This window comes from Lissotriton vulgaris, chromosome 6 (assembly GCF_964263255.1).
Source record: "Lissotriton vulgaris chromosome 6, aLisVul1.2, whole genome shotgun sequence".
Taxonomy (NCBI): domain Eukaryota; kingdom Metazoa; phylum Chordata; class Amphibia; order Caudata; family Salamandridae; genus Lissotriton; species Lissotriton vulgaris.
The window spans coordinates 1,791,934,094-1,791,959,711 of NC_141694.1; the positions used below are offsets into that span (position 1 = coordinate 1,791,934,094).

A 25,618-nucleotide genomic window follows, 5' to 3' on the forward strand; every position below is an offset into this window, starting at 1 on the left:
AGGAGTCAGGGATGGTGAGAGAATCACTCCCTCCACCGACCCATCCTTTTCTTGGGACGAGAGAAGATCAGGGAGAGGTTCGGTTTCCTCTTCCTCTGCTCCATCGGTCACCATCATTAAGACAACCTCGGGCCTCTCATGATGTGGCTTGAGGCGATTGGCATGCAGCACCCTGTGGGGCTGCCTCGGGGTCTTAAGATCCACCAAGTAGGTAGACTTACCCTTTTTCTCCAAAACCTCAAAGGGGCCTGTCCAACGGTCCTGGAGGGCATTTAGCTCTCCAGGTTCCATTACCCACACTTTTTGTCCAGGCTCCAGTTCCACTGGGTGAGCGTTGTGGTCATACCACTCTTTCATAACTGCTTGGCTGGCCTCCAAGTTGTCTGAAGCTTGCTTCCACAACTTAGCCATTTGGCTCCGGAAGGCCAGCATGTAGCTCACCACGTCCTGGGGAAGCTTCCTGGGAGTCTGTTCCCATCCGTCTTTCACCAGGCTGAGAGGTCCCCGTACAGGGTGCCCGTACAAAAGTTCGAAGGGGCTGAAGCCCACTCCCTTCTGTGGCACTTCCCTGTAGGAAAACAAGAGACAGGGTAGGAGGACGTCCCATTTCCTCCGCAGGCTCTCAGGTAGACTCCGTATCATACCTTTCAAGGTTTTGTTAAACCTTTCCACAAGACCATTGGTTTGTGGGTGGTAAGGAGTGGTAAACCGATAGGTGACGCCGCACTCCTTCCACATAGCCCGCATGTATGCTGAAAGGAAGTTAGTCCCCCTGTCGGACACAACCTCCTTGGGGAAACCCACTCGGGTGAAGATCCCCATCAGGGCCCTTGCCACTGCAGGTGCAGTAATGGTCCTCAGAGGAATTGCCTCTGGATACCGTGTGGCATGATCCACCAAAACCAGTATGAACCGGTGACCAGCTGAAGTTGGTGGATCCAATGTACAATGTCGATGCCCACCCTTTCAAAGGGGGTGCTAACAACAGGTAGTGGTTCCAGGGGAGCTTTTAGCTTCACCCCTGTTTTCCCACTGGCTTGGCAAGACACACACGTCCGACAATATGTATCAGACGCCACTTTCATTCGAGGCCAGTAGAAGTGGGGAACAAGCCGGGCAAAGGTCTTGTCCTGTCCTAGGTGTCCTGCCAATGGTATCTCATGAGTCAGTTCCAAAAAAAAAGGCTCGAAAGCATTGAGGGACCACCAAGGCCCTGGATGAACCATGTCCAGGGGCCTTGGGCTCACTGTAGAGGAGTCCATCCTCCCAGTAAATCTGGTAGCTCCCTACAATGTTCCCTGCTGCCTGGGCTTTGGCCTGTTGCCGCAGCCCCTCGAGAGTAGGACACTCCTTCTGAGCTTTGCAGAACTCTTCCCGGGAAGGACCTCCCTCCACATGCCATTCAGTAGGGATGGGTAGGTTCTCCAGGGAAGCAACATTCTCCCCTGTGGACTCCAGATCCACCTCCGCAGGTGGCCCGTCTGTCTCACGAGGTGGAGATGTCGAGGCAGGGTCCTCCGGCCTCCTGTCCTTCTCCTCTCTGGCAGCCGGCTGGGCCATTGTTCCAGGCTCCAGCGTAAGTGAACTCCCCCTTCGGGCAGTCGCGGACCTTGTGCTGACACAAGTCCAGTCAGGGGGTCCCAGCATCTCAGAGTGAGTCTGGTACTCCACCCTCCTCCAAGCATTGTGCTCCATATCATTCCCTAACAGGCAGTCAACAGGCACGGCAGGGCTTACGGCAACTCGAAGTGGACCTGCAACCCCTCCCCACTCAAAGGGAACCTCAGCCACAGGGTAGTGGCCCAATCTGCCGTCAGCCATTACGGCGGGATGGAGTACATCTGGGATGACCTGCTCTGGAGACACCAGCTGACTCCTTACCATAGTCATGCTGGCTCCTGTGTCTCTCAGCGCCTCCCCTCTACGGCCGTTGATGGTGACCCACTGCTCATACTTAGTAGTATTAGAGGGCAGTTGGGTCTTTGGAACCATCTCCTTATCTCCCAGGGACACTGAAGTGACACCCGCCCGCTCCCCTCCGTTACCCAAAGGCATCTCCTCCCCGAGCACTACACTAGTTATTCCCGGGGCTTTTCCTCCAGTGGGAGGGGGTGGTCTTTTTGGGCATCTCACATCTCCCTTATAGTGCCCCACACCACCACACTCAAAACAATGAACAACCCTTGGCTGCTGGCTTTGGCCAGGGGTAGGGTTGCGAGGGGGGTTACTCTTAGGGATGAATCCTCTGCCCCTTCCTTGCGAAGTATTTTGTGGACCTTTTGAGAACTCCCTCTTATTATCCCCTCCCTCTTTCTTCTGGGGGGCGCAATGTCCATGCTTCTGGGAATCCCCTCCAGTCCCCTTAGTTGACACCCGGGTACTAACCCAGATGTCCGCCTCTTCAGCAAGCTTCCTGGTCCACCAGATGCTGTCATAGTTCGGGAAGACATTTCTCGAGTAGGTGTTCCTTGAGTATGAGGTCATATAAACCCTCATAGTCCCCTACCTCGCTGCCTCTCACCCAACCCTCCAGGGCCTTCCTGGCGTAATCCAAAAAGTCTACCCAGTTCTGCGTGCCTAGTTTGTGGCTGCCCCGGAACTTTTGCCTATACTTCTCAGGGGTCAACCCAAACTTTCTTAACAGCGCCGACTTCATAGCAGGGTAGTAGGTCTGTTCACTTTGATCTAGGGCCAACAAGGTATCCCTGCCAGTGGGGGGCATGTATTTATATAACCCACCCCCCCAGTGGGCTTCCAAGATCCCATGGGCCCTCAGTGAGACCTCGTAGGCGGCTAGCCATTTTGCAATATCATCACTGGGTACATAGCATGCCATAATATCTTTTGGTAGGTAAGGTCTGGGTTCTCTGATGTTGGTCTGGGTATCGCTGCCACCATTCTCAGATTTGGGGGTTCTTAGGTTTAGGGCTTGTAAATCCATCTCTTTGATGGTCCGCTCATGCGCCAACCTCTTGTCCTCCCTTTCCATGTCCATCCTGGCTAGTTCTATTCTCATCATCCTCTCCTCCCTCCTATCCTCTAACTCGACATCGGTCAAACCCCTCTCCGAGACACTACTGCCCACTCTGGAAGGTGTCCTAGGGCCTGTTAAAAGGTTCCCCCCTCCCGCCTGGTACAGTGTTGCGGTCTCCAGGACAGTGTCCCTGTCACTCCCCTCAGGATCTACTTCCTCCCCGGAATGAGCCTCCACCCATGCCCGGATACTGGTCAGCAGCTCAACTTTCCTGGCGCCTTTCTTAAAAAACACCCCCTGCTGCTGACACCATTCCATTAGTTGGGTCACGGTATAGTTTTCCAGCTCTTCCACAGTTACCTCCATTTCTATTTAGAGTATAAACTTTTACACAGGAGAAATCCAAAAAGTGACCTGGGGTCAACCTCCACCCACCACCAGTAGTTAATTTAGAAAAAGCAAAATTTAGATTAGGAGGGCCGCAGGGAGAAAACTCCAGGTGTGGTCCTGTGGTAGGCACTGCGTTACTACTAAGTGAGTGTAAGCACAAATCCGTAATCCCACCGCTGAAACACCAATTATGTTAGACCTAGGGTATCCTAGACTACATAGGGTAGCCTGGCACAGTAGTGGACACAGCTAAACTCAAGGCGTTGGTTAAGTGCTTACAAGACCCACTCACAGTAACTCAGTGATTAACCGCTAAAATAAAAGACACAACACCGATTTTTGGAAAAATACCAGTACCTTTTATAAAAATAATATGACTCTTTTTCTTATGCAAAATGGGTTTACAATTAGCTTAGCAACAACGCACATATGTTACACCAACCTCAGTATATTTCACACTCTAGGAATGCTAATTCATAGGTACATTTCCCTTGTAATAAACTGTTATCAATCCCACGAAATTACTTTTTCAATCAGACATCACAGTAAGGAATATTCACTATACAGGTTACACATTTACATTACAGACCTGGCATGTACATTTCATTACCCTTCTGTTCTCAGAGATCTGTTCAAGCACGACAATCTCCTATCCCCAGCAGCGCTGTTTTCAGAGATCCCAGCCAACTAAAAAGCTAAACAGGAGACAAGAGGAGTTAATAAGGCTTCCCCCTTGTTTACTGAGTGGCTACACCTCTCTGATAGGGAATCTAACTCCAGGGTTGTAATGGCCTGTAGAGTTCCTGACAGGGAGTTCTAACTTCAATGTATTTCTCTGGCCCAGTCCCTTAACCACTGGCACAAGTACTTGAACCTAGCGGTTCGTGCCTGGAATTAGTGAGCAGGAGTCAAGTTCCCCCAAGGTCTATTGGGAAGGCCTCAGCACTTCGTAACCGTGTTTGCTTTCCAGTCACAGGGATTACAAAGTGCCGGCACAGCCGCCTCCCGCTCCCTCACTTCCCGGCTTACTTCTGGGTTGCAGATGAGCTAGCTGGCGTTGCCCGCGTCACGCGGTGCCGGTGATGTCTTCCAGCAGTTGTCGTGGCCGTGGGGCGACAGGGAAGCCTACCCCAGTCCGAGGTGCTCCACCGAGGCGTCCGATGTGGCGCTTCTGCCTCCTCGATGTTCCCGCTGACTGGGGCTCCGCCTTGACGCACCTCCGATGACGCGACCGGCCCCTCCTGACTCCGCCTTGCGCCCGCCTCTTCAGACGCGCTGGGTCCTTCTTGCCGGTTCCGGCTCGGCGCACCTCTTCTGACGCGACGGCGTCCTTCTCCGCTTCGCAGGCGCTCAGCTGGGCTCTCCACACACGCCTCGCAGGCGATCAGCTGGGCTCCGCTTCGCTTCCCGCCTCTTCCGGCTCCTCAACGGAGCTCTCCGAATGACCACACAGGTCAGCTGGGCTCTCCCTCTTCTGTTGTCCTCGCGTCAGGAATTGCACTCGGCGGCAGCGTCGCTTCCAGGTAGGGACGACAGCTGGTTTCGCCGCTTTCCCCGTCAAGGGGGGGGGGGGTGTCGATCTGGAGCACTGCAGTCGCAAGTAATTCTATTTGTTACCCCCTGAATTCAGGGTCAGTTAGCTTGGGGCTGAGCCCCAGTTCGCCCCCTCTGCACACGACCTTCAGGGTGGGACTAACAGGTCCCTAGTAGCCACACTTCAGGGAGTTACAGTTCTTTACAGTCTCGCCACAGAGTTCCTGGTATCTTGAAGACGGTTGCTGAAACAGTGGGGTTTGGTCAGCCTAGGTGGGGGCACTTACCAGTATCCCAGTAAAGCGACAGCCGGCCCCGCAGGACGATCTTGTCACCACTAGTGCGCAATCCTCCTCCTCAAGTCGCCTCTCTCCACACTGGTCACCTCAAGTAATGCACAAAATGGCTGCTGGTCACTGGCCTTTTATAGGGTGGCCTGAGACCTGCAGAAGTCACTGGATGCTTCTAGAAAATTCCTCCTGTTATCCTATGGGCCTGTTCTCCAGTAGTGTCCGTTATGGCAGTTGGTGGACACCATTTTAGGTTTCTGGATGTCCCTAGATTTTCAAGGGCTTGACTAGGCCTCACAGGTTATGAGGGAAACATATCGTCATAGCCAAGGAACACCTAGCCCCCTGACAGCACTGAAAAATCCTGGTGGACATGTATAAAAAATAAAAACAGAAACTCCGGGAGGCTAAGGGGGACAAAAATAAATAATGTTGGTTAGAGTATCCCCAGATGCAGACTGGTCTAACAGTCCTTTATTCACAACTAGAGAACCCTGCGATGTCTTTGATGCTGTAGATTTTTTAGAAAACCTCACTAATCTTTTGCAAAGCAGGAGTGAGATAATAGCTCATGGAACCGTTAGAATCATAGCTCTAGTTGTCCGATTTCGTGCAGGACGTGGTTATAGACCGTTAAAAACTATTCTGTTCAGTAAAATCATAGGTAAGAAACAACAAAGGCAGATTGATTTTAACAACCCGGAAGCTAATACATGCCTGGCTGCAAGCATAGCAGGACTTTTGGCTGCCCGTGACACTAGCGACGCTGTTATCTTATCTAGAGCTAATGCAACCCATACAGCTCTTAAAGTACCTACAAATCACCCTGTTGGTTTTGGATACCTAGGGCTTTTTGAGAACTATTTTAAAGTTACAGTAAAAATTCTGTACAACAGTCATGGCACATGAAGATACTTCACATCTGTGCAACCTCTGAAAAACAAGACCATTTATGTTCTTCACCACGAAAACCATTTTTATGGTGTCCAGAATTTAAAAGGATTTTTAGGGGCTTGGTATGTGTGTGCCCACTGCGATCACATTTACAGCAATCAGTTAACTCATGACTGTGAAATGTATTGTAAAATGTGTCAGACAGTTGGATGCGAAGTCATAGCCGGGCAGAAGGTGCGCTGCGGCAACTGTAATCTATTCTGTCGCTCACAAAGATGTCTGCGCACACATAACAGGGTTGTCAGGTGCAAACTTAATAAAGATTGTGGTCATTGTGGGCATTACGTCGCAGAAGGTCACAATTGCCCTGGAATGCAATGCCCCCATTATAAAGAGTCTTTTCAGGCTGGTGCAGACCACATGTGCTACATGCGCAAGGGTCGACAACCACCTAAAACAGAAGATTATATCATTTTTGATATAGAGTGCACCCAAGAAACATCCGTGCATGAGCCCAATTATATCAACACTCATCTTCTAACTTCGGATGAGAACTGGGAGTTTGAAGGTCGATCATGTGTGAGTGATTTCCTAGTCACTTTCATGCAGTCCAAATATAAGGGGTATACCATGATGGCTCATAACTCTAAGGGGTATGACCCCTTTTTTATTTTTACAGAAGTTGATTAGTGAAAAGATGCCTGTAAAACTCATCACCCAGGGCCCTAAGCTAATGTTGTTAACTGTTGTAACCTTACAAATATGTTTTATAGACACCTTAATTTTTCTACCCATGAAGTTAAGTAAGTTGCCAAAAGCTTTTGGCTTTCCTGGGTGTAAAGGTTATTTTCTCCATTTTTTTAACACCTGGGCTAATCAAAATTATGAGGGTCCTATGCCACCGCCTCACAGCTATGGAGCTGAGTATATGATGCCAGATGAGGAAAATAACGTTTTACAATGGTATAGTGAAAACAGTGACAAAACTTTTAATTTTCAGAGAGAGTTAAAAGCCTACTGTAAGGCGGATGTTATGATCTTGCGCCAGGCTTGTAACCTTTTCAGAGATGCAGTTGTAGACATGACTAAAGAGGTTGAAGTAAACAACCCCAACACGCCTGAGGAGAGCGAATCTATTGAGTACATTGACCCCTTTCAAAGTATTATGCTTGCCTCTATGTGCATGTCTATCTATTAGCACATGTTTTTACAACCTCAAAGCATTGCTTTAATACCCCCAGACCTCTATAACGGTAAACAAAAGCGTTACTCCACACCGTCGATACAATGGCTTATGTACATCTCTAACAAAGAAAACATCTACTTTCAGCACGCCTTAAAGGGTGGTGAATATCGCGTGGGGTCTTATTACCTTGATGGGTACGTCGTAAACAATGGGAGACCAACAGCCTTTGAATACAACGGCTGCTTTTATCATGGATGCCCCAGGTGCTACAAGTCCCATGAGTTTAATAAACTGCTCGGCACAACGTTTGAGCACCTTTATAGGCGCACACTGATTAAAGCTCAATATATTGAAAACAAGGGCTTCATTATGAGAACCCTTTGGGAACACGAGTGGATTGACATGCTGGCATCAGACGCCGAGTTAGGTGTTTTTCTCAAGAGGGAGCAGTTACCTGAGCCGCTGGATCCCCGCCATGCCTTATTCGGGGGTCGCACAAATGCGATACAACTGTACAGAGCTGTGGGTCCAGGGGAGAAAATACACTACTATGATTTCACAAGCTTGTATCCATTTGTCAACAAACTGAAGTTATACCCCGAAGGGCATCCCACTATTATATACAGCGACTTTAAATCTTTAGACACATACTTTGGACTAGTTAAGTGTGAAATATATCCACCCAGGGGCCTTTACTTTGCAGTGTTGCCCTACAGAGTGGATAGTAAGCTCATGTTCCCCCTTTGCCGAACATGAGCTGAAAGTAAAGAGGCCACCTTATGCCCCCACACTGAAGCACAGAGGATGCTAAGCGGTACCTGGTGTAGCATAGAGCTTCAAGAGGCCCTAAAGAAAGGATACAGTCTAGGCAAAATATTTGAAATTTGGCACTTTGAAAAGACTACAACACACCTTTTTTCTTAGTATATTAATTTATTTCTCAGAGGCAAGCAGTAGGCCTCTGGGTATCCAGAATGGTGCACTGATGCTGACTCTAAGCAGCAATACATCCCTGAATACTATGCTCATGAAGGCATAAACCTGAGACCCTATTTTATCGAAGTCACCCCAGCCAAGCGTCCGTTGGCAAAGTTATGCCTCAATTCTTTATGGGGTAAATTTGCGCAGCGCACAAACCTCCCAAACACCACAATTGTCACAGATCCTGACGATTTGTTTAATTACTTTTTTGCACCCTGTTATGACGTATCCACCTGTGAGTTTATTAACGACGATACAGTCATGCTGGGGTGGAAACATGCTAAAGAGTACCCCACAACCAGTTACAATATAAACATCTTTATAGCTTGTTTTACAACCGCACACACTCGTTTGGAGCTTTACAAATTACTAGATAAGCTACAGGAAAGGTGCTTGTATCATGGCACAGACTCTATTATTTTTGTGAGCAAAGCAGGTGATGAAGACCCTCCTCTGGGAGATTATCTGGGGGATTTAACTAGTGAACTAGATAAGGATGAACGCATAGTCCAGTTCACACCAACTGGGCCCAAAACTTACAGTTACAAAACGTCTAACAATAAAGTATGTATGAAAGTTAAAGGTATAACATTAAATCTTAAGAATACCATAAAAACACATTTTGATAGTCTAAAGAATCTAGTGCATGAGTATGCCTCAAAGACAGATCATTCCTGTGACAAAACCATTGTTGTAAGTCAGCCTTCTATAGTGAGGATCAAAAAAAGATGGGAAATCACAACCCAACTTCTGCATAAAACATTGCGAGTGGTGTTCGATAAAAGGGTCTTAAGGTCAGACTACAAAACAGTCCCCTACGGTTATTAAAGATACATTACTGCTGAGAACCAGCATGGATACCAGGTTGCAACACCCATTTTCATGTGTTATAGCTGGTCCCTCAAATTGTGGCAAAAGCTATTTTATAAAAAACTATTAGAAAATGCTCCGGGTGTTTTATCCCATACGCCTGATAATATTGTCTGGATTTATTCCTGCTGGCAAGATTTTTATACGGAACTCACCCACCAGTTCCCATACATTAGAATTATAGAAGGGATACCTACTAGTCTTAACGATGATGAATTGTTACCCAAAGATCGTGTGAATATGGTAATTGTAGATGATCTTATGCGAGAAGGAGGGGCCATCCTGAAATAGAGAGAGCTTTTACTAAATATTCCTACCATCGTAATCTGAGTATATTTTACATCGTCCAGAACTTGTTTTACAAGGGTAAGAGCAGCCGGTCTATAGCTCTCAACGCCTCCTACCTAGTTTTATTTAAAAACCCTAGGGATAAGCAGCAAATAACAGTTATAGCAAAACAAATGTATCCGGGGAACACCCAGTTTTTTATGGAAGCCTTATCGATGCAACCACTAAACCCCACCGTTACTTATTGGTGGACTTCAAACCCCGTACTCTCAAAGACTACAGACTGAGGGCTGATATTTTCCCGCCTGAGCTACCCGCCGCCTACATCCCTAAACCTAGACCCAAAGGTTATAAAAAGATTCGCTAAAATGCCTAGGACCCATTTATCCACCAAGCGCTCCACCATACGGTGTTAAACATGTCCGCCTGATTACGTCGTAACATGGCCCTCCTGAAAATGCTTGTTACAGCCAGCCCTCCTCAGAGAAAAGCTATACTATGTTCTGCTTCGGACGATTTAGTTGGGGCCATTTCAGAAATTGCTCTAAACACCCAAAAAGGTAAGGTGCTGAAGAAGAGGCGGCAACTCATGAAGAAGCTTAGTAATAAAAGGGTCTCCCTTACTTCAAAGAAGAAACTGGTAAAGCAGTCGGGGGCTTCATAGGGGCCCTGTTGGGTATAGCTATACCGCTAATTACAAGCCTCCTGTCCCGAACCTGATGGATTACGCTCAGAAAATGTATCTAGTGCTGCAACAGCAGCTTGAACAGTTGGCACCCTCTACAAATGATACATGGGACATAAGGAGATCTTAAACGCTCCGCCTGGATGCTGAAATTAAAGATATTTTGGCCCGCACAGACTTAAAGCCTGAAGCTAAAGCGGGGCTCCACTCCAGAGCTCTCCAGAATTTCTTGCAATATTACAAGCAGCTTCAGTCTGAAAAAAACAACCTGACTTTATATACTGCTGATGACAAGCAACCCACGATAACCGCTGCAACACCGCCAGCACCATCACCAATAACACAGCCGCAGGTCTCCCCTGACGCTATTGTTGAGAGCTTGCTACAGAACATAAGTCAAAGGTATAGAGGGGCAGCGCAGATGCTGTTAACATCATAGAATGATCGGGGTGAGTTTGTCTACAAGGGGCATCCAGTTGCGGGGTCACATATGTGCGATCTGATCAAAAGTTTCACACATCCTAAAACCCTCTCACGACAGACAGCCCCGAGAGGATGGGAACAGTTTCTAAGAGCTGCTGCGGAACTCAACATTACATCATCGCTTGTGGGTAGCACTGGGCATCGTCACCAACTTGAACTTTTGAAACAACCTATGAATGCCAGTGCTGCATCCCCTCCGCTATCATCTGCCTTTCACACACCTTAAAAATCACCCACTTCCTCATTCCTTCCACAGCTAACTGTTGTGCCTAGAATCCTCTCCTTCCTAGTTGCTCAGACAGAATGAGTGTGATGTCTGTGTGGAATGTTGGAATGCTTGATGACAGAGAGAGTGGAATGTGAGTGTGCCTGGTTGTGTGTGGAGAATGACAGTTGATGAGAGTGGGCTGAGCAACAACATCTAGCTCCTGGTGGGACTCTCCAACTGATTTACTAAGACTCCTATTGAACCTGTGATGATTTACTAATAAACCTCCTACTTGGATAAATTACCTGGCTACCTCTACATTATATATTCTTTTACCCACAACACTAACCTCTTCAAGTAACCCTGGAGATGTGCCTCTGGAGGCTAAAAAGTCTCTATTTAAAGTGATGGTATGGCTCCCATATTAAGAAATTGCTCATGTCATGTTACTGCTTGTTTGTATATTTTGTATATAAAGAGGGTGTGCAGAACTGTGCTTCACTGACAGTCTTTACTATGTGGTTCTCTATTTATCTCTGTACCATCTTTTACATGTGTGATTCTTGAATATTTCAAAATGCTTGTAATAAACATTTATAACTTTTCAACACTCTACTGTCTTTGTTTTTTCTTAGGGCTGAGTAAAAACAAAAAACCACAGAGTCTGAATAGTTTCTTAAATACAGACTTTTATTATTTTTTTTTATTTTGAACACATACATTACACAAACATGCATTATAAAACTTTACACTTTTGACAAATAGTGTATTCATTTGTAACAATGCTAGGAATAGGTTTCAAGCCTTCTTTCATATAGCGGGTAACAAGCCTAATATTGCTGACTTTATCACTTGAATATAAATGTAAAAAATTTCTAAAAGTTAGACCCTCTGACATTTTACAGATAAAATATATACAATGTTCCCCACATGTGATAGATAGAGAATCCTGTATCTGCAACTTGTTATATTCTACTCTAGAAGCCACTTTTTTTAAATACTTGAATAAAGGTTTTGTATAGATGCTGTGCTCCGGAAACTCTGCTAGGCTATCAAACACCGTTGCCCTGTCAGTGTCCAAAAACATAGCTGCCCAGTGAGTTCCTGGTTCATGATGAGGATCGATATTAAAGAACGGAGATCGTGGTCTTTCATAACTTGTTTCCTTCGGCAACCCGTCACTCGGATAAACACCCAAAAAGTATTTCTTAGCGTCTTTATGGCTGCTTAAGAAGTCTCTTATGTGAACAGTGTCCATTTTATATTCTTTTCAAAGATAATCAAACAGAATCTGTCGGGCATAATTAACTTGTATGACACTATCAAATACAGCAAAAACCACCATGTTCACATTCGTAGTTAGGGCTGCGCTAAAGCGGATTTAAGCTTTTAGATTTCCATTTTTAACCAGGCTGTAATGGTCACCATCTTCCATGTCGGGGTCAGATCAAAGGCAAATAGCGTGTAGCCATACCATATCCTTCGTGTGATACGACGACCCCCGAATCACGCAGGTGATTCCCAGTTATCGACATTAATCCAAGATATTCTCTAATAAAATTTCCAGTTCCGAAATTAGGTGTGTATGGCTTTGCAGGTATGACAGCTCTCTCATGAACTAGGGCAGCGTATTTGATACCATAGTGCTTGAAATTAAAAGGGTTGGAGTTATGTGCACCGCTAAAAGCGGTATTGTCAACAAACCCGATAATAACAAGTTTTGGTAGTTGACCCAGAAACAAATTTTGCGGCTGTGTTAATCTGGTGCCTACTGGTATACTGTAGACTTTCATAGAGACTCTTTCAATGGCATATTTAGCATTCAACAGTTGTAGAGCCTCAGCCTGAGCCAATCTGACCATTGGTGATACATTCACTCTCTTTACATACAAGCTTGCAGACTGTATGAGCAGTTTATACTGTTCGGCATCACCACTAATGAGGCAAAAGGCATCTTTGTTACGGTTTAGCTTAATCTTGAGGTCTATGCCATTAACGATTAGTTTATCCTGGAAGAAGAGGTCTGAATGTATTCGTCCTAGCAGATCGAACTCTCGACTCTCTGCAGCAAACTCTGCTCTTTTTACAAACCCGGTATTGGGGCCATCCAGAGCTATGTTTTCAAACTGCGCGTAAGTATCTTTGTAGAACAGCCCTGCTGCAAGTTGTGTGTCCAAGGCATCGCTGCTGTAGTTTAGGATACTCTCCATGTAAGCCCTGTAGGCGTACATATTGTCATTTTGCGTGATGAGTCTGTCCCCCAGGGTAATGTCCACCTGCTTAAACACCGTGGCTATGGGGTAAGCAATGGTCTCCACTTTAGCGGTTGCAGCAATATCGGATCCATCCGCTTTTACAATTTTACACACCACATTTAGAAGAGTATTATTGAGATCTAGATACATATCCGTGGACCCTGATACGTAAAACTCTATAGGGGCCAGTGGTGTCAGGGCCCCTAGTGGCGATACCTCCATGAAAAAACTGTTTTCAATACTCGTCTGTGTTGGCTTTAGAGAGAACAGATCTAACTCTGACTTGGCGCATTCGCCCGAAGAGCAGTGTACAAAAGCCATGATTTAGTGTGACAAGCCTTTTAGAAAATGTTGAGGTTAGAGGCTGTTCTCTTCTTCGTAGCTCTCTTCCGCCTTGGGGATCTTCTTTTGTGAGCTCTTTTTGAAGATCGCTTTCTTTTTTTATAGGGCGCCGGGGGCCCTCGACGCTGGGAAGACCTCCTCTACCTTTTAATACTGAGGCATGGCTTGTACAACAGGCCGGACCCTTCTTGAGGCTGTCTGTTCATACGTTCAACAACAGCCGACTTCACAGACGCGACCACATCTTGGGCAATATTCTGGGCAGCTGTCTTTACATACGTTTTTGCAATTTCATAACCTTTTTTCAAAAAAGGCATAGCCCTTCTGAACAAACTACGGAAAAAACCTCCTAGACCCACCCCATACATAACAGGAGATCCTTGAAAGTAGGGGGGCCCTCCATATCCGGCCTGGTGTTTGTAATACTCTCTATACATAGACTGGTTGCAGTAGGCCTTCATTGCCACCATAATGAGCTCTTGATAGTCACCGCCGCGGCGTGGCCGGAAATGAAGCTTAACAATAACTTTCCTGTATTTAAAGGCCACAGTCTCAGACTGATCATCAAAGACCATAATTGTTATAGTGTCAAAATGACTTTTAGAAATTGCTACATAGTCGGGTTTAGTATATTGAATATTAGCTATTGTGTTGTTTTCACCCCTCACCTGAACCCATCCCAGTAGGGGTGCATAACTATCTCCAACCCTCTGCGGTTCGATTATATCTGTATACACATAGAGTGTGCTAAACCCACCATCAATAACTGGACATGTCAGATCTGGCCCCTGTTTGCTTTTTATATGCAGGACTGTTCCTAAAACCCGGCTAAACTTTCCCATGGTGATAAACTGCGCATCCTGGCTAGGCGCTTTAAAAAGACCTTTCTTCTAACACTATCTAACAACAGTTAAACATCTGAAAACCCATCAATGCCTGATATTATCTTGTTAATGGCATCCACCACAGCATTAACCGTAGGGTAGTATCCAGGGGGGAAACCTGTGATGCATAGAGGCTCAGTTTGTGACTTCTTTATGCTGAATTTAGATTCTGACCTCGTAAATGTATTCCACGTGTGGGGGTATTGGATTTCTGTGAGGGCTACTTCCCATTCCCCTTTCAAATCCACAGGCTTAGCCAATTTGACCGTGTAATTTGATATTTTATTATCAGGGAACATAGCCATCGATGCATTAGAGGGTAATGTGATATAAAAGGATGCTGTCTCCATTTTGCTTTCTTCTTCTTCTTTTTTGAGCTATCAGGCCTCACACATCCTGCAGGGAGTTGGCCAGTACCCAACTGTTAAATTTCTCAGGCAATCCTCGCCATTTAACAAAGGCCTGTTTTTTTGCTCCCCCACCTTTCCACTCTAGAATCTTTTCAACCCTGTAAATCCTATTTACATCATCTGGGATCCTTTGTAACTCTTCACTGTAAAAAACACCTGTCAGGGGTTCACTAGAGTAGTCCTTCAACCTGTAAATGTACATGCCTTCTTCAAGCTCAACACTATCAACTATTAATATCTCATTGCTGAAAGTCTGTTGATAACCTTTGGTAAAGACCCCTTTCAATTTTGAAACCCTGACATGATCCCCTTTTTTAAAGACAGGCTTCTTTACTTTGGCGTCAAAGTAACGGCTGTATACCGTCCTCCACGCCTCCAGAGATTTGTCGGCCGTTACCTCTACAGGCCCCATTCTGATAGTTATGTGATAGCTGGCATTATAAACAGCTAAAAAATCCTGTAGAACAGATAGGTATCGATATGTGTTGTATACTGTGAAGTATCTCCACAGCTTAGATTTTAAGGTTCTGTTAAAGCGCTCTATAACAGCTGCTTTTACCTCCGTGTGCGTTACAAAATGCTGTAACCCGTGCTGTTTTAATAATTTCTGGAAGGTTTTGTTTAAAAATTATTTTCCGGCATCTGTTTGTAGTTTTTGAGGTGTTCGACCTTTCCTGAAGATTACTTTAAAGGCCCTTGTGACGCTTGTCCACTTTTATCCTTTAGAGCTTCTGCATAGGCATATTTAGACAATACGTTAAGATGTACCGGACTCCATTATTATGCTTTGCCAAATCTTGTCGACTTATTATGTCAGCCTGCCATTGATAATCTAATTGCGCATTAACAATAGTAGGTCTCCTCTTAAAGCGTCTCCGAGTTGGCTTATGAAGTGAATACGCCTCTTCACCGGATAGCCACTCCTTCACCTGTGTTCTGCTTATCGGTTCCTTTTCAGCTTTAGCCCTTCTAAACAGCGCTTCACCGCTTCCAAAGCTCGAAACATCCTTTGTATCATAATAAAGCTTCTTTAACAGGTCCCCCGACATGTTAACACTTCTGAACAACAAAATGAAAGACACTTGTTTTGTGTATAGACACTTTATTATAAGTAAACAAAATAACAAGATATCATCATTCCAGAATTTACAAGCTTATATTGTCGTTGGTAACAACATTAAAAAAGTAGTATGCATGCTATTCAGTATGCAAACATATAGAATTGGGGCGTTTGCCTCAGATGCCTGCGTAGAGTCACATATCTTGATATTTTTAAAGATATATAGTCCATAGCACTGTATAGGTTAATCCTATCACCCCTCCAATAACTCTGCACTGCGAGGATACTGGCTGCTGTCAATAGTTCATACAATTCTCTCTCGCACATCTGGAAACCTTTTTTTCTAAAATAATCCTGGGGTAGAAGTTCAAAGGCTGAGTTTAAGATGGACCTCCGGGGCAGATTTAAACCACGCATATGGTATATATAGTTGCTCCAGAATGCGTCCTTTATAGTCGACCACATACTAGCAACACATCCACATAAGCATCTAGGACTGCTGTGTCTAGGGGCCTCTAACAGGCGGACCATTTTTAAAAAGCATAATTCAGCGATTCTTTCTTTAAGCAAATCATATATCACTTTAGCGATACATAGGTATTCCGGCGCTGCCTCATAATCATCTGGGATCATCGCCTCCTGTTCCATATCCTAAAAATAAGTATTAAACAGTCAAACAGTAGCTTATAACAACAGCCTTTTACGACATATCTTAACATTCAAGCAATAATGCTAGGGTTCTTTGTACAACACACTAATATGAGCTGACTCTTTATTTAAATGTAAAACATTTTTCGTGGATCCATACACCCCACCTGTTTTCTACTTTTATAATAAACGTCAGCAATATGTTTTTCTATAGATCGTTCCACCCTCTTTATAATAACTGGTTGGCAATGACCCCGCATGTTAGAGAGTTTTGCCCGAATATGATATGCATTTTGGATTTCTCTGAGGGCCTGCGACAAGATCCTGACCGTAGCCTGTCTGCCATTTTTCTATGCTGCTATCCGGTACACAGACTTTAACAGTTTATATAACTTACAGGGGTCTATCAAATGACATATATATCAGGCAGTTTCAGCGGTATAAGATGGATATAGACAGTCATGAGCAGTCTGTTGTGGATCCTTAATTTTATTACCATAACATCTAGAATAAAAGTCTCTCTTGAGACAGGCGTACACAACACTGGCTGCAAAACCCTTAACATGCTCTCTATCCAGGCAGGTTACACACGAGGCCTCCTTTTCAAGGTCTATGAAGTCCAATTCTTTTTTATAGTCCTTACACAGTTCATTGTTTTGGCTGGTGGAACTTTCAATCTGTTTTGAACAGCACAAGCAGTTCATAATGAAGGTCTTGGCAGCCCCTGAAGTCTCCTCAACCTCAGCACAATTTTCTGCTGCTTTCTGCAGTTCAAAAACGAAAGAAAGGGATCAGTTAACAAGAAATGAAAAAAAAATAAGGCATCACAGCTGCTTAAACTATCTACATAAGATGATACTAACCTCCACATCTGAAGTGGCTTCGGCTGCTACTCTGAAATCTTGGGATATGTCAAGGTCCATCGCCTCATGATGGTCGCTGCTTTCAACACCTTGCTGACCAGCGGCTGCATCTGACCCTGATTCCTCCTCCAGAGATCTCATATCTTCATACACCTGGTATTGGGGGGAGTTTATAGCTTCTTCCAAAACTTCCATCTCTGTGAAACTATTTTCAAAACTTCCCTCTTGAGTTGAGATTTGGCTGGCGTTTGATGAACCCTTAATAGGGGATATCAGCTGCGGTCAATCCTCAAGGCTCAGTGAGGCCATCCGCCGACACAGGTCCTCATGAAAACCTGTAACTTCGGTGCTCTCCTCTTTAGCGACCTCTTGCAGCTTCTGCTCATCTATTACCAGGGGGCTCAAGTGCCGAAAATATTTGTCAATAGTGTTCACCCCGTGTTCACGGGTATCCCTCGATGCAAGATAGTTGTACCGCTTCATGATACTCAGGGTCTCGCTTGCCGAATGGTATAACCCTATGCGTTAAGGGCCTCCTTATATACAATGTAAGCTCAGAAAAAGGGGTGTATCCTTCTACGTCAACCATAGTGACTTGGCATTTAATTTAATTTTATTTTCATAACTGCTGTCATTTTACAGTACAGACTTTTTAAAAATAGGCGGCAAAATTACTGCTGCAGCAAACCAATGGTCTAGATTCCCGCCTCTATTAGGGATAATGGCTTTCCTGCCCTCTGCTGACTATGGCACGCCCCCAAGCCTCAGGCCACCACTCAGGAACTCCAATGGCACCAGGCACGCCTCCTAGGGGGATGGCCTATCTCCCAAAAAAGACCATGCAACACTCTAGGGCTCCCATTCCACAGATAGACCTCGACGCTGCTCCGGCAACATCAGCCTGCAACCGCTACTAGCCATTTGACATGCCCAGACATGTCCCTGCATGCCCAGACATGTCCCTGCTGGCCAAACCAACATGGCGCACACAGGTAAGTCTCTGCTCCCCCAACCCATAACCCTAAACACCCCAGTAGGCCGTACTAGCTGCCTTGCCGCTAGCCCTAGACACCCCCACCACCACTCTGCACCATTGAAACTCATACATAGCCACTAATTCCTGTGTAAAGGGCACTCACACACTACGCCAGCCCCACTTCCAGGGGTCACCCTTCAGGAACCGACCCTCAGTGGCTGGACTTCCGGCCCTCAGTGGCTGGACTTCCGGCCCTGGACTTCCGGGGCGGGACTTCCGGGGCGGGACTTCCGGGCGGGATTTCTGGCTCCTACGTCACTTCCGGGGGGCGTTCCCACCTGTCAAAAAATGCATGGTCACGAAAGGTATCATTATATTCTATTCATGTATGAGCTTCACATTACACTTTGAAAAATCGAAAACATTTTGGTGCTTCTTACATTGCATTTAAGGATTTGCGATTCCTTAAATGCAATCGCAAAATAAAGAATCGCAAATTTTGCGATTCCCTATTTTGCACACAGATTTGCCTTCCTACATACCATTTAGCAAAATTGTGATCGCAAATGCAGAAATTCTGTGAATTTCGGCATTTGCGATCGCAATTTTGCTTGATACATATAGCCTTGAATCTCTTAATGTCTCCTCATGTAATGCAACTGATGCTATGTAAAGAGCTCTGATACCTGATTCGGGTCAAGTTTAGGCTGTATAAAACTCTGTAAAATTAAAATAAAAAGTAGCTATGTTCTAGGCCGGCATCCTGGCCCCAACCTCTTCAGAAAGGTGTGGAATGCACAAACACTGGACCATGATGCTCCATCTGTTCAAAGTGTTGAGGGCTTGAGGCCTGTCACTGATGGTACTGGAGTGCATGGATCCCTTTCCAGTAGACTTCTCAGCCCCTATCCAGGCTGTCTTTGCTCATGGGAAGGAACCCAAAGCCATGGTGTGGTAGCAGCCCCAGCCCCACCAACCTGCCGAATGCCAGAGGTGTTATAAAAACCACAAATGGGCACCAGAGATGCTTCTCTATGGAGCTGTCGTTACAGCCACGTTTTAACTGATTTTCGCGTTTCTTCCTGGCAGGCACACCTCCCTGGGTCATAAGATCTTGGGCGTGTCTGTCCATGTTTGAAAGGCCGGATCGGAAGGTTCTCTGATTGTTTAATGGCCTCCCTACAAAGAACACGTTTGCCTCACGGTATACTTCAAGGCATTTTATGTCTCTGTAATGGGGCCTGCGTTTGTTTTTTATCTCTTTGCCACGCCTCGCTACATTTTAATAGCCTTCTCCTCAAATATTTGTTTGACTGGTGGATTCTTGAGAACCGTGCGATGGTTCACTGCGTGCGGTCGATGTCTTTCTTTTAAAACGTTTTTATTTGTTAAATGTTTGGATTTGAATTTGAGATATCCTACGACTTTATGGAGCTGGTGGTGAAAGATAACGTTACTTTCATTACGTGAGGACAACTCAAGTTTTGGCGGAATATTATGGCAGAGTGAGTCTCCGATGGGCACAAGTAACTCGAAATTCCCAGAATGCGTGTACGTACACACCAACTATATATGTAATGCCACTGTAGGCTGTCTGCGTTTATAAACGTTTGAGCAGGCTAGCACAGCCTTTATGTTTGTGCCACCGAGTTGGCCAACGTAGACTATGTTAGTCATTTTTTTGTTTACACTTTTACGCAACTACAAGACAAACAAGCACTGCACAACATGTCGGCATTTGTGTGCGTTATTATTATCCTATAATTGTTGAGTATACATTTTTTTTTGCAGATTTTATATATAGCGCGAACTCGGGCCGAAGGTATTAGAGCGCTTTATATGAGCACCAGTTACGTTACACAAGGACACATTCATTTTTTTTGGTAGGCGCGGGGAGATTAAGTAATGTGCCCAGAATCACAGGATGCTGAACAGACGCCGAGACTCCAACCTAGTTTCCCAGCTCCAAAGTCGGCAGCTCTAGTTTTGAGGCCACACAAACGGGGCTAATAGGCCTAACTAATCTATTTTCCTCCAGTGAATCACTTCGGGCTTATTTATGTAAATAAGTCCCTTTCGGTTCCAACTTTTATAAGGCAGAAATAAGAATCGAAAACATTTAGGGCTTGAATGAGAAGGTATAGGTTGCCCCGCAGCGCCCTCCAGTGGAGACATGCGCGCACCGCCTCCGGACAGCTATAACTCACCGCTGACTCATGCATTGCGCCGGGGGTTGTATAAATACCCCGAGCACCTCTTACCTAAGAGAAGTCATCTGCGCCGACTGAAGAACGGAAGAACACCTGCCCCTGCTGAGACAGCAGGTGAGGTAGAGGCCAGCACCCAGGGGATCCATGTGGTGGGTAGAGGAGGCTTATCCCAGGGCTCACTGCCCCTGCTAGCCTGTGACGCAGTTGCTCTTTACTTTTCTGTACAGCTTATTCGTAGCCGAGTGGGTTTCTGCACTGGCAGCAGAGCTATCGGCCCGCTTTACGAAGCCATTTGTGTAAACCTGTGTGACAAGCACAGATGCCTGGATTCACATAAGTATACCTTGTATTAATCCGTGCTTTTAGTGTGTGATATAACATTCCACATGGGATAATTGAATTCTATGTAGAAGTGTGGGGTGGGGAGGGGGGGGGGGGGGGTTGGGGTGTGGGGGGTTAAGGCTGTGTTCTCCTTGAAATTCTGCGGACGCTGGCCTGTGATGACATCCACAAACTCGTCTGCGACCCTCTCGCCCTCTGGAAATGGCAACATATGTAGTCCGCCCAAGTGGTGGAGTAAAGGCCTTACCAGAGAAAGACGAGGTTCGCATTAACCGTAAACGTTGTGGTGTCTTATAGGGGAAGCCACCAGGACAAATATTTAGCCCACGGAGAAAAGAATAGGAAAACATCGGCAGTGCTGGCTGGCCACGATGCAGAGCTGTACTGCTGTACTGAGCGTCAGGGTTGGATTGGGATAAAAAAAAATAAAAAAAAAAAAAAAAAAATGGGTCCGGGCACGCAAAAAAAAAGTGGCCCACATTTGCATATTGTCTATCCGCAAAACACGGCTTCGACTACATTTTAAACAAGCATTGGAATAGCCAATAGGTTTCGATTTTGGGACCTCATAAGTATTTAGTTATGCAGCACAATATCCTCGGTGCAACAACATTAACTGTTGCATGATTAAACACTTATAAGGCACCAAAGGCAAGACCTATTGGCTATCCCAATGCTTTTTTTTTTTTTAAGAACAAGCCGTGCTATCAGGCTCCGGCTGCCATTTAGAGGTAGAGAGAGAGAGAGGTGTGTAGAGAGAGGGGTAAAGAGAGGTGTAGAGAGAGGGGTAGAATGGGGTAGAGAGAGAGGTGTGGAGAGAGGGGTAAAGAGAGGTGTAGAGAGGGGTACGGAAACACCCTCTACACCGGAACCACAGCCAAACTGCAGAAAAGACTCCCACGCATCCAGAACGCCTCCGCACGACTCATCCTGGACATCCCCCGAAACAGCCACATCTCCGGACACCTGAGAGACCTGCACTGGCTCCCCGTTAACTAGAGGATCACGTTCAGACTCCTCACCCACGCACACAAGGCCCTCCACGACCTGGGCCCCAGGTACCTCAACAACCGCCTGACCTTCTACACTCCCACCCGCCAGCTACGATCGACCAGCCACGCCCTCGCCGCCGTTCCACGCATTCGAAGAGCCACCATGGGAGGAACATCCTTCTCCTACCTGGCATCCAAGACTTGGAACTCCCTCACCATCCACCTCCGTCTTACCCAAGACCACCTCTCCTTCAGGAAGCAACTCAAGACCTGGCTGTTCGAGCAGTAGCGGACCCCTCACCCCCAAGCGCCTTGAGACCCCCCGGGTGAGTAGCGCGCTATACAAATTTCTTGATTGATTGATTGATAGAGAGAGGTGTAGAGAGAGGGGTGTAGCGAGAGAGGTGTAGAGAGAGAATTAGAGAGAGAGGTAGAGAGAGAGGTAGAGAGAGGTAGAGGGAGAGAGAGAGGTAGAGGGAGAGAGAGAGGTAGAGGGAGAGAGTGAGGTAGGGAGAGAGCGAGGTAGAGAGAGAGCGAGGTAGAGAGAGCAAGGTCGAGAGAGAGAGAGAGAGAGAGAGAGGTAGAGAGGGTTAAAAGGTGGTAATTGTGCATTTGTCAGAACACTAGTGGCACGTCAGGCATTACTTCCTACCCTTTTAAGCTATTCTCATAGTGTATTCTGAGACTTGTAGTTTCACTTTTAAAACTGCAACTAGTTCCTCAAAAAACAGCATGAAAAGCAAGGGTTGGCTAAAGGTTCCAGTGCCACATGTTCCATGCGTGGGTCCTCATTGCAGATATGTTGTTTAACTTCAGTCCTTCGCTTGCAGTTATAAATAGAGAGAATCTGAACGTGGCAGTGCCAGAATGTAACAATAAACAGGTCTGGATAAACCACTCACACGTGACCTGCGCAGATTAAAAGTCAGGGTTTTGCACTTGCCACACGCCCCTACAAACCGAGAATGAATATAAATGTTGCACAAAATGAGCCCCACGTATGAATTTTTTTCAACATAGCACTCATTCATTTTCTCTTTCAGACACATAAACAAACAACAACATGACTGGTCAAATCCACAAGTATACACTATTCACAGATCTCATGAATGGTCAAACCTATAACAAATAACAACCTGTATACCGGAGGGTCTATCACAAAACTACGCTCAATATGTCCTAAAGGGGTACCCTAAGACAGCCTCAAACTATGTGTATCTAACAAGGGTCATCCCCAAGGTGGTCAAAGAGGGATGCCCATCAGTCACCACACGGAACCGCCCTTCATCATTTGGGATTCCGTCAAGACCACCACTGGGATAGCCAATCAACTACCCAAATCCCAAATGATGAAGGGCGGTTCCGTGTGGTGACTGATGGGCATCCCTCTTTGACCACCTTGGGGATGACCCTTGTTAGATACACATAGTTTGAGGCTGTCTTAGGGTACCCCTTTAGGACATATTGAGCATAGTTTTGTGATAGACCCTCCGGTATAAAGGTTGTTATATGTCTATAGGGAACATATCAGCGCTTGGTCTTTAAAATTCCCTTTGGTCCTTACTACTTGTTTATAGTTCAAACCTATAACAATCCAGAACTTGACGACACAGGCCTCCCAGGCTACTGCCCAGGACCTGATGAGACATGATTTAGATTCTGGCACCCAGCACTTGAGGACACAGGCCGCCAAGGCCAACACCCAGCACTTGAGAGGACACAGGCCTTTCAGTCCAGCAGTTGAGGACACATGGTACTGAGTGCAGCACCCAACACTTAAGAACACAGGCCTCACAGTTCAGCACTTGAGGACAAACGGTGAGGAGTCGGGCTCCCAGCACTTGAGGAAGCAGAGTGCCATGTCTGGCATTTAGCACTTGAGGACACAGTTTCCTAGACCATAACCTAGCACTTGAGGATGCAGGGTTCGGAATCCAATAACCAACACTTGACGACGAGTCCTCCTAGGCAGCACTCGAGGACATATGTTTCCGAGTTTGGCACCCAACATTTGAAGACACAGGGTTACGAGCTCAGCGCCCAATACTTGAGGACACAGGCCTCTCAGTTCAGCACTTGAGGACACATGCTTCCCAGGCCAGCACCCATCAGGTGAGGATACAGGTCTTCCAGTCCAGCATTTGAGGACACAACGTACCAAGTGTAGCACCCAAAGCTTGAGGACAGAGGCCTCCCAGGCCAGTACCCAGTACCTGAGGAGACAGGGTTTGTGTCTGGAACCCAGCGCTTGAGGACACAGGGCACCCAAGTCAACACCCAGCACTTTGCCCAGCCCAGCACTTGAGGGCACAGGGTGCCGAGCCCAGCACCCAGCCCTTGAGGACACAGGCCTCTCAGACCAGTACCCAGCTCTTGAGGACACAGGATTCCGAGTTCGGCAAACATTTGAGGAGACAAGGCAAACAACACTTGAGGTCACAGGACTGTCTGACCATCTTCTGGGGACACAGGGTTTCGAGTCTGGCACCCCGCATTTGAGGAGACAAGGCACCCAAGCACTTGAGGACACAGGCCTCCAAGGCCAGCACCCTGTACCTGAGACACAGGCTTTCCAGTCCAGCACCCTGCGCAGAGGCGGAGCCGTCAGATGTCATCATGACCTGCGTAGACCGCTAACTCCCAGCAGATCGATCATAATTAAGGGGGTGAGAAAGGTAGAAAAAAATAATAATATATAAACCCAATTAATTACTGAAGTATTTAAAGTCGGATCCTTCTCCCCGAGCGCGGGATCGGTATATTTCAAACGGCGGCCACCGAAGACCCCGGCATCGCCGCTGTGACTTCAACTCGTCAGGGTGAGTGATGCTTCCAGCAACTAATCGTATGTTAAATAAAATATATTTTATGTAATAAATTACCGCTACATGTAATTCAGATGTAATTTATCCGTTTTATTATCAGTCATGCTATGTCCCCTTTCTCCATATTAATCAAAATCAGATTTTTTTATTTTCTTTTTTTTAAAGAGCAGTTTTGACAGCTCTCAGCAGCAGCCTGGGGAGGACGAGGCGTGGGGCTCCAAAGGAAGGAGCCAGCCCTGGGTGCCTTCTGTCGATGCCGCTCATGCGCGAGGGGGGGGGGCGCAGGGGCACCAGGCAGGAACCGCGCCATAACCGAGTGACCCGGGGGTTGAATGCGGTTCACACGCTAGCCATAACAGACAGCTTCGTGGGAGTCTGGGGGAAAAAAAAGCATTCAGGAGCACGCCCCTTCTCATAGTACTTTTATCGTTACGCCGCCACCCACAGCACCCCACAACTTTCACACAGTGTTGTTTGGAAAAGGAGCTGCAGGTTTATTTGTTACACAAATAAAAGGCGGGTTATCTTACAGGCGATCCCTATCCGCCCCGCAAACCCTAGTTGCTGGGCACCTGAAGTTTAGCCAAAAATTCACCAGCGGCCATAGCCCGGTGTTGTACCCTGGGAGCACTTACACTCCCACCTGTGAACCTATCGTCCACCATAACTCACGCCCACTGAACAAGGGAGAGTGACTCACACCTTCTCCAGCCTGACAGAGCTTCATATGGCAAGCCCCCGGTTGCTCAGGTTTACAACCGCCCAAGGACTAACGGGGCGCCGTCGTACTCCAAGTTCCCAAGAAGGACCCCTTGGAGCATGTATGACTTATGTACGCGTGTGCTTTACTCTAGAGGCTTCAGGTCCTGTTCCTGTGCCTTCCTGTTGTGGGATTGCCCTGTAACACCTCCACAGCCCTGGGTGTTGCCACCGCTGCACCCAGAGCCCCCACCCCTCATCTACTTACATCCTGCTGCTTCTAGCGCTTCCCCTAGGTCTAGCAAGAATATCGCCATGCCTACTTTGGAC

The 25,618-nt window shown here is 46.5% G+C and overlaps 2 protein-coding genes across 2 annotated transcripts in view; one reads left to right on the forward strand and one right to left on the reverse strand.

Annotated features, from left to right (window-relative positions):
* Positions 1-12,224: 12,224 nt before the first annotated feature.
* LOC147709495 (uncharacterized protein F54H12.2-like) lies at positions 12,225-13,358 on the reverse strand. Its single transcript, XM_086926009.1, has one exon. The coding sequence runs from the start codon at positions 13,356-13,358 to the stop codon at positions 12,225-12,227; it is 1,134 nt and encodes a 377-aa protein (XP_086782135.1).
* A 7,085-nt stretch (positions 13,359-20,443) lies between these two features.
* Positions 20,444-25,618, forward strand: part of LOC147709496 (clusterin-like) — a 395,044-nt gene continuing 389,869 nt past the window's right edge. The window contains exon 1 of the mRNA XM_086925501.1: positions 20,444-20,544. The gene's annotated coding sequence lies outside the window, so the exon portion shown is untranslated. The remainder of the gene's footprint in view (positions 20,545-25,618) is intronic.

Excerpts from the sequence above, each read along its gene's own strand:
- LOC147709495 (XM_086926009.1), bottom strand. The coding sequence starts at position 13,358 with ATGGCTTTTGTACACTGCTCTTCGGGCGAATGCGCCAAGTCAGAGTTA.